At 38.6% G+C, this 12,705-nt stretch overlaps 1 protein-coding gene across 3 annotated transcripts in view; it reads right to left on the minus strand.

Moving 5' to 3' along the window:
* The window catches only part of pik3cb (phosphatidylinositol-4,5-bisphosphate 3-kinase, catalytic subunit beta), a 188,408-nt gene that overhangs the window by 30,280 nt on the left and 145,423 nt on the right, over positions 1–12,705 (minus strand). For all 3 annotated transcript variants that reach the window (XM_072572810.1, XM_072572808.1, XM_072572809.1), the window contains 2 exons: positions 4,394–4,572; positions 3,661–3,770 (listed from right to left, as the gene is read on the minus strand). In XM_072572810.1, coding sequence (XP_072428911.1) covers positions 3,661–3,770; positions 4,394–4,572 — 289 coding nt within the window. The remainder of the gene's footprint in view (positions 1–3,660; positions 3,771–4,393; positions 4,573–12,705) is intronic.

Consider the following 12,705-nt stretch of genomic DNA (forward strand, 5'->3'; position numbering starts at 1 on the left):
CCAAACAGCGCATTGTGAAGCCGGAGCAGAATCTCTGCACCATTGTATTCTCCAGGTCTGGTTCTTTATTCCAGCATTCACTTTGCTTTATTACTAACATATGGAAGAGAATAAGCAATTATCACTCAAAACACTGTCTCCCTGTGTTAATCCTATTCTATAACACTTATTTGACTTGTGCTAAGTTTGATTTGTCACTTGCCTTTTGTCTGTAACTAATCTAAATAATGTTTAAAAAAAACTTAACTGTATTCTCTTTGCATATTCTTGTCACTTCTGAAAGAGGGGAGGCACATTATATCTATTAAATACAATAAAATTGGTGCATTTCATTTGGAATTAACTTATCCTGGATTTGGTAAGAGAAAAAAATACACTGATTTTTTTTTTCTTTGTCTTTAAAAGCGCAATGTTCTTCCAGTGGAAACTTTGTTAAAGAAACTCTTACTTAGAGTGGCCTATATATTGGAACTTTAAATTCATAAATGCTCACCTGTCAAAAGAACAAATTGGAACTGTGGTCACATCCAGCAAAAAATCATGAGAGAGTCCTTTAAATAGTAGAAAGTATTTAAGTGGTCTCTTCTTGCCAGTGCTGCCTTTTCATTGTGTCGCTCGAGTATTTAACAATGGGTCTGGTGTCTTTTCAGATTTTGAAAATAACATTTATGCAGGTATCCCAACACATGCACAAATGGATTTTAATTATGACAATATGCTACTGAGAAGCAAGTATCATCATGTCATAACAGATTTGAATGATAGAAGGGCTGTAGCTATTGCCAGCAATCCCAACAGGAAACCAGGAATATGATCAATAAATTAATAGCATATGAAACATATGTACAATATTCAGTTTTAAAATGGTGAATAGGCAGGATTCAGAAAGTGATTTTGGACAATACCCAGTCTGAAACAATTGGCCTCATATACAATAAATCTTAACCTAATGGTTATTCTGTAACTTTGGTGAAAAACAAAACATCAAATCCAGCCTACATTAATATGATTTCACTCATTGCGTGCTGTTCAATTCACTCATCTCTCTTTGATCGATCTAACTTATCATGAAAACCTTTAGTGTTAATAGGCTGTGGCAAGGAGTATAGGCCATTATAATTATACTTCATGTATAATTGTTCAGTTAGTCATTTGGTAATATGCTGCAATATATTGAATGCAAGACCTTTAACAAAATACAGACTTCTTCCATCAAATAAAACTATTCACGTTGATTTTGGTGAGGAGACATGAGACAACTTAAATTGTACTGCTTTGAAAGAGGCAGTAAGAATGTAGAAGTGGTTGTACATAATTCTTTGAATGTGGTAGGGTGCATAAACAAAGCAGTTAATAAAGTATACAGCATCTTGAGCTTTATAAATAGAGACGGAGAGTACAAAATCCAGGAATTATGCTAAACCTATATAAAGCACAAATGTGTGTTGACTGCAGAATTGTGTCCAATTCTAGGCATCACACTGTAGGAAATAATTGAAGGCTTTGGACAGGGTACTTAGAGACTAACTAGAATTGTTCCAGGGATAAGATATTACTTGGATAAAGTGGAAAAACTGGAGTTGTTTTGCAAGCAGAGAAAAAGTTAAAGGAGATTTATTTTGTAAGGAATTTAAAATCATGAAGACTTTAGAAAGAAAACGTTAAGAGAGATCATTTCCACTGGAATCAGGGATAATAATCAGAGAGCATAGAGATATGGTGATTGCCCTAAGAACCTGAAGTAGTGAGAAACTTTATGAAAAAATATGTGAAGTGATTCGGAATGGGGATATACTGGTATCGTGGAAACAGAATCATAGAGTCATAGAGATGAACAGTATATACAAAAGAGGAAAGAAATGCAAGGATATGGGGAAAGGCCAAGGGAGTGGGACTAACAAAGAACAGTTCACACTTGATAAATCGCATTGCCTTCTAAACTATTGGTGGTTCGGGTTGGGTGGGTGGGAGGGGGAGGGTTCAATAATGGATTCATCATATAGTTGCAAGCAAAGTTTCATTGGTTTCTCTGTTATTTTGTGACATCTGCCACTCTGCTCTGCTAGCAGTCTCCTCATGCGTGGATAGGATGGACTTTATTTTGTTGAATGGACGACACAAAGGCCAACTCACTCTTCATGTTGGAACAAGTGTTGGGCAAGTGTAATGAAAATTCTGTTTCTGGCCAGGAGAGGTCACTGCTGCATTTCATTAACAAAATCAGTCCAAAGGGTTTTGCTTCCTTCTTTCAAAAAGTCTGCTTTTGAAGAAATGTTAATCTTTCAATTTTAAAACAAAGCCAAATGGCTTCTATTGCATCCAGCTGTACCGCCTAAGTATGCCTCTTCCACTCCCGTTCAACAATGCAAACAATTAGCTGTGTAACAGAAGTCATAAAGCTGTAAACTTTTTTCAGAAGTATGGTAACAAACTGATCAGTTCCTGAGATGATATAAAGCAACAGGTTACAGACAGTATACACAATTTATACTACTCACACAAGTAAATATACCTAATTTTTGACAGACTTAGCAGTCTAAGGTTCTTTTAACAGAAGCAAACAAACACGAGCAGTTTGTGAATGTATCATCAAGGGGCAAAGAGAATGAAAAATGAGAAAGAAACTCAACACACAGATGCACACACTCAGTCATAAATCATATCTATACCAAATTAATAAAATTGTATGTAATCTAGACAAGGCCTCAAGTACTGTCAACCCTACAACTACTCTACTGGATCAAGCCCAATTTCTGGAAAGATCCAATCTATAACTGGATTGCTGGACCTTCTCTCCTGCATTCCCAGTCCAAATAAATGTTATTCAAAAATGTCATTTTTTTGGTAAGTAGTCTGCAATAACTTGAGAACCCATTAAATCTTCAGGAGGGAGGAAACCGGAGCACCCGGAGGAAACCCTCACAGACATGGAGAGAACGTGCAAACACCACACAGAGTCGCCAGAGGCTGGAATAGAACCCTGGTCCCTACTGCTGTGAGGCAGCAGTGCTAACCACTGAGCCACTGTGCTGCCCCTGCTGAAAAAGATGGACACCCAGCAATGGAACATCAGAACTGACAGCAACCTAACCAGTGATCTTTAAAAGGGACTCCTGAAGGTCATGTTAAAAAAATGCCATTTACAAACTTATGGAGAAATCTTTAAAAGGCAGGCCAGGAAATACACAAATGTCCCTCAGAAAAACTACAATCCACTGCTGGTCATTAGTGGACCCCAACCAGACTGTTACTACTCACAACCCGACCAAGCTACTACTTATTTCTTGCTCTAGCCACCTCTAGAAATGAAGGAATTTCTCCTTCACACAGTTCCCCAACTCAAAGCCCCTCACCCCAATATGAGGTGGGCTGCCTTTGGCCATTCTTGAATATTCAGCAGTTAGGGAAAATATTGCAGCTTAAACTTGAACCTAAAGATGATGGGATGCTGGGTCCAGGCAGTAGTACAGGCACTAACATTTTACATTCACTTCATTAAGATGCTGAATATTCTCCACAAGGTGTTACAAGGCATTATCCTCCAGGTGAAAGGACAATTTGTCAAATAACATTATTATTACATATAAACACATGCACCAACATGCTGAAAGGTTGACACTTTGCAGAATTACACTTAGACATAGAAATCAGACAACTTACCATCACCATTTTTAAAGATAATTCCCACTGGCTCTCCTCCCAACATTTTATTGTTGTACAATATCCAGAGAGGCTTCATTTTGGAATCCATATACCTGCATTTGTCTATACTATGAAAAATCAAGAAAAAAAAATCAGTACCAAAAGTATAATGCTATAATTTCTAATCATCTAATGCCAAAAGTTAAATTTAGGGAAAATTTTTCTAGGTGGATAGTGAAGGATAAACCTTATTTCCAAATGCTTGTATAGATTTGGCCCAAACAGATGCATTTTACCCCTATATGTCTGGTATTTATGGAAAATAACCTCTAATCTATCCCAACCAACTGTTTTAGGCCCATCTTTACTGCAGTACACCTAAATATTCCAATATTATGCTGGGGAAATTAAAATCTCCAAATGCTCATCCATTTATGTTCAGGGAAAGCAATAGAGTTTAAGGATTTGCAAACTTTTGATTTATATGGTTTAGACCCAGGCAGGTAATTCCTTAAATAGTGAAAAAGCCCAAACAGCAATAAAACAGCTGTAAAATAGAATCATCTACTGCACAAGTAAATGTATATTTTGCATTCTTGGCCAGTTTATCTGTGGGAGTTAATGGACCTCCTTCAGTCAGCATCAAGTTTACAAGCTCATGACATTGTAGTGAGGTCAATATGCATTTGGAACAACTTCAAGTAACACAGTTCCTTTTAAAATTTTATATATAGAGTATGAACAGACTTACTTCAGTTCTGAAAGGATAACACTCGGGTTCAGTGGTGACTGAATGTTGGACAATGCTTCCTGGTACACAGGCTGTTTTAAGCAGGTATGAATCACATCCTTCAATTTATTCTTTGCCACCTTCAGCGAACTGATTTTCACGAGACTATTGATAGCTTTCATCTTACTCAGAGCTTCCATCTGGAATCATAAAAGTAATGTTTTGCTCCTCCCCGTAAGATTCTTGGAAACACCCAAATCATCCGTCCTGTATGATACTTGCAATGAACGTGTTGATACATATTTATCTGAAATGTACTTTTTTAGCAGTATCACTAGTTTATTCTTTACCGTGCATTCTTAACACTTATTACCAATGACTTAACTCAGTGAACATTTATTAGACACATCTTCTCAACACACTTTGCTTTTGTCACTGACTGCAACCTGCCAATTCTAGATGCTCAAAATTAAAATTAAAAACACAGACGCAAGTGCTTTTGAGTGTAAGGACATACTTGGTGGTCTAACACTACTTGCTCCTGATCATGATTAGGATGTCCTTTCCGTTCATCAGTCTTAACTTCTAAAATACTACATTTTAAAGGAAATTCAAAAATCATTGTTTTTTTAATTCAGATCAAAAAGACTTTCATGGCCAAGTTGTCAGTGTTCACATTCAACTTTTCAACCTGGATAATGTTAAACCTCTTAACGCGGTGGTCTCAAAACTTAATTGAGTCAATTTGTTTTGTAGAGGATGAGGCCACCTCAGCAGCTGGTGGGAGGAAGGGCAAGACAAGAGCAATGATAGAATAACCTGACTGCTGAAGCTCATTAAAATATAATTAGCTCAAGAGCACAGATCTGCTTGTGGTGGTTATCATCCTGTGATTCATTTCTCTTCTACCCCCACCCCTCCTCAGACAAAAATTGCTTCTCTGCATTAATGGTAGATAAGAGGTTTTGTAGTTTAGCACAATGTGAGCCACATGTCCTGGCAATCATTATAAATACTATCTTCCTACTTCATTGGGCCAGATGGTATCATACAATGCAGCTGACCACAACTATATCTGGAAACATAAGCCTTGAAAAATGTGGAGGAAAATAATTTTAGTCATCAATTTTAGGCACATGTGAAATGCCCCCATGACTGGTATATTTTTAAAACAAAGTCCATAATTATAATAAGGTGCTGCACAACCATCCAGCAGATTTAAATTCACTTTTCAAGTCTTGTAACAGATTAACATTCATTTTCATTAGCTCCCTTCCCACAGACATCACCAATGTTAGTGTAAAATGAACTTAAAATAGAGATTCCTATTAATCTGGATTTTCATACACAAAAGATTATGGATGTCATTATCTGGTTTTTCAATTTTTCTTCCTCCCGCTCTAATCAACTACCCCAGTCCTCACTCCACCCCTGTGAAAGCAGTGCTTGCTGTGTGGGTTTGCAGAGAATCTGGGCAGCAGGATATTTACCTTTGGGTGCATCAGAAACAAGTTGGATTCAGATCTCACTTGATAACCCCACACTGCAAAAGTGACCAGGAATCGGAAATCTCATTTTGTCAAAGCTATTAAAGTGAACTTGAAGTCCTGATTATACTAAACTTTGAATTTTTCACTAAATAACAGGGCACATGGCTTTGGATTAGACTGTTGCAAGACAAATTTATTTCGGTTAATGATCTGTGGCAAAAAACTGATCCTTCTAAGATGATGCTACGCTTTGCCTGTGACAAAACACAAACTAAAGATCTGGTGGTCTCCAGAATGGAGACATTTTAATGCTTAGCAATTGTTGGGAATCACAATTTCCTCCTGTCAATTATTTCAATAACGTGTCAGAATCTCAAAGTATAGATGGACATTTTTGTTTAGTTTTAAAGCCAAAATATGTTGTTTTTAAAAGGAGGATTGCTACAGAAAAATTGAAGATTTAATTTCAGCTACTCATAAAATCCTACAGGAAGCCAATGGAAAGTCACACTTGTATATTATTGGGAAACTGTGGTCTCATAACAAGTGGACGGTGGGTTGATGACCATCTGTTCAACAGCAAGTCATTTCCTACGGATTATATTCCAAACTGAAAACATACTTTGCTTTTCTCAGAGGAATACACAAGGACGGGGGTTAAAAAGCCACTTTCAACTCTACTGGAGTGGATTAGTGGGACTGAATGCTCATGTATATACATTCAAGCATTTAGCATGCTGCGAAGGTCACAGGTGAAGAATTATCCCGCAAGTTACCCTGCATCACCAGGCCTAATGCACCAGTTTTAACAAAAAGAAGAATTGGGACAAAGGAACTCCCATTATTCTAAAAGTCCAATCTTGAAAACCAACTGTTCAACTGCTAACATCAGTGCTACTAGAAGCCTACATTGCAATGGCTGAAGCATTCAGCCTATTTGTCATGGGTATAAACTGATCTATATTTCATAAAGTTTTCATCTCTTTTGGATGAAACACATTTCAAATCTGTACATATTTATGTATGATTAGCATTTCTTCTCACATGTAATAACTAGCAAACATGCTCATTTGTTAATTCAAGAAAGTTTGGTGAATGGGCTCCTTCTTAAAACAAAAGATAATTTGTGTCTGGGAGAACAGTATCTAGAAGGTTAGGGAACCTTTTCCAAATTAATCTTGTTGCAAGCAACTGAGGGAGTCGAGTAAACAAAAAAAAAAGTCAATTCATCCTTCCTCACTAACAGCTTGGGGATCCCACCCAAAATTGTGCTGAATTGCGGAACCTCACCCAGGGCCTGGTCCTGGCAGAATCTATGATTTTAAAGTTACTGGTTTTGGAGGTGGATAAGTCTTCAGCTGGATTCCATGGGATAGATGGGAACTAGACAGGAGGTGCCTGGGTTCCTGTTTCTGATTGCTGTCCAGGACCTTGGCTGAAGGTGCATGAGTACACATGTAATAAGATTGATCATTTATACGAGTTACCAGGGAAAGCCTCAAACTGTGGTTTTAGAAAATAGAGGGTAAGGAGAGAAAACTGAAAGAGAGAGGTTATTTTTTAAACCAAGCGTGCACAACCGATTTACAGTTGGTCTCAATTAAATCTGTGTGCCCCACAATGACACTTTTATAAACAACCCCATTGACTATAATGGACATTTGCCAAAGAGAAACAGTACACAATTCACTGTGTTTACTTAACAAAAAAAAAGTACCTTTTCGTATTTTCATTTCTAAGCTACGTGACAACATTTGGCGGAGTCTGGACTCAGCAGGAGCTTCATAAAGCTGCCTGACCCCTGAACCCAAAGACTTCTCAGCTAAATATTGTACTGGCAAAAGACAGAACACTGAATATTCCTGAAGCATTTTACAGCACAATATAAAACTGTCAGTTGTGTTGACCTCGTATTACAGAGAGCAAGATTGCATGTATTTATTTGAATAGGACACCACTCAGAATCAACTGCTGGGGAGTTCTGTCAGTGACTGCTTCACAGAGAGTACACTATCATACATGGCTGCCAGATTACTTTGTTCCATGTGTTGAACTGCAATTTCCTGCCTTCTCCCTATAACGCTTGATTTTCTTACCTTGTTAAAAATCCGTCCATCTCAGCCCTGAATACATTTAACAACTCAGTCTCAACAGCCCTATGTGGAAAATAATTCCTCAGATTCTAACAGAAGAAATTCCTCTCCCAGTTGTTTTAAATTCTGATTCCGCCCCTCCCCCCCCCCTCCCTACCTTACTCAGGTTATTCCCTCTGGTCTTTGACTCACCCAAAAACAGAGACAATTGTGGCAACAGACATAAAAGATACAGAATGTGGGGAAAACATATGGTAGATGGAATTTAATTTAAATAAAATGTGAGGTGCTGCACTTTGGAAAGGCAAGGCTTATACACTTAGATTCCTTACAGTGTGAAAACAGGCCCTTCGGCCCAACCAGTCCACACCAACCCTTCGAAGAGTAACCCACTAACTAATGCACCTAACACTATGGGCAATTTTGCATGGCCAATTCACCTGACCTGCACATCTTTGGACTGTGGGAGGAAACCGGAGCACCCAGAGGAAACCCACGCAGACACTGGGAGAATGTGCAAACTCCACACAGACAGTTCCCAGAAGCTGGAATCGAATCTGGGACCTTAGTGCTGTGAGGCAGCAGTGCTAACCACTGAGCCACCGTGCTGCCCTAATGGTAAGGTCCTGGGGAGTGTTGCTGAACAAACAGACCTTGGAGTATAGGTTCATAGTTCTTTGAAAGTGGAATCGCAGGAACATATGATTGTTAAGGTGGTGTTTGGTATGATTTCCTTTATTGGTCAGAGAATTGAGTATAGGAGTTGAGAGGTCATGCTGCAGCTGTACAGGAATTGGTTAGGCTAGTTTTGGAATGCTGCATGCAATGTTGGTCTCCTTTCTATCGGAAAGATGTTGTGAAACTTGAAAAGGGTTCAGAAAAGATTTATAAGGATGGTGCCAGGGTTTGAGGGTTTGAGCTATTGGGAGAGGCTGAATAGGCTGGGGCTGTTTTCCCTGGAGCGTTGGAGGCTGAGGGATGATCTTATAGAGGTTTATAAAATCATGAGGGACGTGGATAGGGTAAATAGACAGGTCTTTTCCCTGCGGTGGGGGAGTCCCGAACTGGAGGGCATAGGTTTAGAGTGAGGGAAAAGATTTAAAAGGGACCTACAGGGCAACTTTTTCATGCAGAGGGTGGGGAGTGTATGGAATGAGCTGCTGGGGAAGTGGTGGAAGCTGGTACAATTACAACGTTTCAAAGGCAGCTAGATGGGTCTATGAATAGAAAAGGCTTAGAGGCATGCGGGCCAAGTGCTTGTGAATGGGATTAGATTAATTTAGGATATCTGATTGGCTTGGATGAGTTGAACTGAAGGGTCTGTTTCTGTGGTATATATCTCTCTGACTCTATAACACCTCTGCACATAACCTGTTAGGGCCCTTAAGCATCTGATATCTTTCAATAATGTTGCTCTCATTCCTTATGCTCCAATGAAGTACAGATAACTACAGGTACTCAGCACTTCCGCACAAGAAAATCCTTCATGCCTGGGATCAACCTGGTGAATCTTCTGTGGACTGTCTCCAATACCAATACATCTTTCCTTACATAAGGTGATCAAAAGTGTTCACAGTATTTTGTGTGTAGCCTGACTGTGCCTTGCATAGTTTTAGTAAGATTTCCCTATTTTTGTACTCCATCATTAAAAAAAGATCAAAATTCCATTTGCCTTCCCCACTATCTGCTAAACTTAAATGCTAACTTTTTATTATTCATATATGATGACCCCAAATTTGTGTAGAAGCTTTCTGTAGCCTTTCTCCATTCAATTCTTTGTTTCTTCCCATCAATCATTTGGGGTGGCACAGTGGCTCAGTGGTTAGCACTGCTGCCTCACAATGCCAGGGACCCAGGTTCCACTGTCTGTGTGGAGTTTGCACATTCTCCCCGTGTCTGCGTGGGTTTCCTCTGGGTGCTCTGGTTTCCTCCCACAGTCCAAAGGTGCGCAGGTTAGGTGAATTGGCCATTCTAAATTGCCCATAGGTGTTAGGTGCATTTAGTCAGAGGGAAATGGGTCTCTGTGAGTTACTCTTCAGAGGGTCAGCGTGGACTTGTTGGGCTGAAGGGCTTGTTTCCACACAGTAGGGAATCTAATCTAATTTTTTCACATATTATATTCCATCTGCCAATTTTTTTGCTCACTCACTTAATCGGTCTATAATCTCTCATGTAACATTGTGTCATCTTCATCACTTGCTTTCCCACTTTACAAACTTGGCAATAGTACATTCACTTTCTTCATCCAAGTCATTCCTATATTTTGTAAATAATTGTGACACTCCCCTAGATACAGGTTGCCATCGTGAAAATGTTCCTTTTACCCTAATTTCATGTATTCTATTAGTTATTCAGCTTTCTATTCATGCTTTTATTCTACCCAATGGTCTCTTAAGTAGCCCTGTGCGCAGTATCTTATGAAACACCTTTTGGAAATTCAAATACGTTACATCGACTGCTACCCCTTCAACTATACATCTTGGAACCTCCTCAAAAGAATTCTAATAAATTTGTCAGACCTAATTCATGAATTCATGCTGACTCAAAATATAACATACTATGTATTATTAAATGTGCTGCTTTCATACCTTTTGTAATAAACATTTCCCCAATAACAGATCTTCAGCTAACGGTTATCTGCATTTGTTTTATAAATAATGCTACATTTGCAAGTTTTTCAATCCTCTAGGACTTGTTCAGCATCTACCGATTCTTGGAAGATTCTTACCAATGTGTCCACTACCTCTGTAGCTACTTTCTTTAATATCCTGCAATGAAACAAGTCCAGGGAACTGTTTGAGTTTTAGCCCCATTAGTACTGTTTCTCTCGTATTAATTTTCATATTTCACCCCTGCTTCTCCCCCATCCTTTTATTATTTTAGTACTTTTGCAATGCTATTCGTGCCTTCTACTATGAGAATTGATGCAAAGTATGTATTCAACTCCTTTGCCATTTCCTAGTTTGCATTAATTCCCCAGCCTCATTCTCTAAGGCAACCTATGCTCACTGTGGCCTCTCTCTTCCTTTTTACATACTTAAAGGACCTGTTATGTCTGTTTTTATATTACGTAAATATTTGGTGTCAAAGTTTATTTTCTCCCACTATTTTTTTGATTATTTGTTGTGATTTAAAGCATGGCCGATCCTCTGGTTTACCACTAATCTGTCCCACTATATCCTGTTTCATTCAAATTAAATGATCCTTAAAATTTCCTTGGTTAACAATTGTTGGTTTATCCCCTTCATGAAATTCTTCCCCCTCACCGGGATGTATTGTTGCTGCAAGCCATGAGCTACTTTCTAAAGTATTTGCCATTGATCATCAACCAGCTTTGCTTTTAAACTAATTTCCCCTGTCCACTCCAGCCAACTCTACCCTCATTCCTTATTTAAGTTTCGCACAGTTGTCTCCAACTCAGGTTCATCACTCTCAAATTGAATGCTAAATTCTACGATGTTATGATTACTGTTCCCCAAGGGTACTCTTACTTTGACATCATTTATTAAACATATCTCATTACATACTGCCAGATCCAAGATAGCCTAATCCTAGTTGCATTCAGAACACATTGTTCTAGGAAAGTGTCCTGAATATACTATAAATTCTTCATCATGACTACCTCTATCAATTTGATTTTCCTAATCTACAAAAATTATAGTCACCTATGATTACTATACTTTCTTTTTCCCATGCCCTTATCATCTCATTAATTCTATTGTTATTGTTACTTTTAGGGAGCCTACATATTACTCTCATGAGTATCTTCTTACCTTGGCAGAAGTGATACTGCAGATGCTGGAGATTAGAGTGGTGCTGGAAAAGCACAGCAGGTCAGGCAGCATCCAAGGAGCAGGAAAATCAACATTTTGGGCAAAAGCCCTTTGCTAGTTAATATTTAACATCCTAGTCTCAGAATCAATTACCTCACCTTGATGAAGAATTCCAACATTTGATCACACATCCCCAAGGGGTCTCTCACAACTACAGTACCAATTATTCCTTTCTCATTGCATAATACCCAGCCTAAGAGAGCCTGTTCTCTAGTTGGCTCCTCAACGTATCGGACTGGAAAATTATTCTGTTTACACTCTAAGAAGTCCTCCTCTGTGGTAGGGTGACTAATTTGATTTGCCCAATCTTTACACAGTCAACCATAATTATAAATGTTCTTTTAACTTGTCAAACTTTGATTTCCTGTTAATGCCATATCCAACAACACCATGACAGTTTGATGATCTATATACCACCCCACTAATAATTTTTACCCCTTGGGAAATTGGCCATAAGCTTGGTTGAGAAAAGGATTTTGAACAGACCTTTAAGTGTGATCAAGAAATGGAAGCACAGGGTTTCCCCCAACCCCCCTTGTTTCCATTTTTGAATGTGAGTGTCACTTTGAAAGTTTCCAATCCTCTGGGATTTTTCCCAAATCTAAAGATTCTTGGGAGATTACTACCAAAGCATCCACTATCTCTGCAGCTAATCCCTTTACAATCCTAGGATGCAACGGTCTAGCCCAGAGGACTTCTCAGCCTTTAGCCCCATTAATTTCTCAGCTTTCTTTTTCCTCCAGTGATAGTTATTATTTATTTTCTACCCATTCTTGCCCCTTGATTAACAAATATTCTAAAAATACTGAGTAATGTCCTCTATTGTGAAGCCTAATGCAAAATACTTCCTCAACTCCTCTGCCATTTCCTGATTTCCTCGTTTTATTTCCCAGCCTCATTCTAAGGGGCATTTGTTG

The sequence above is a fragment of the Chiloscyllium punctatum genome, chromosome 6 (genome assembly GCF_047496795.1).
Source record: "Chiloscyllium punctatum isolate Juve2018m chromosome 6, sChiPun1.3, whole genome shotgun sequence".
Classification (NCBI taxonomy): Eukaryota; Metazoa; Chordata; class Chondrichthyes; order Orectolobiformes; family Hemiscylliidae; genus Chiloscyllium; species Chiloscyllium punctatum.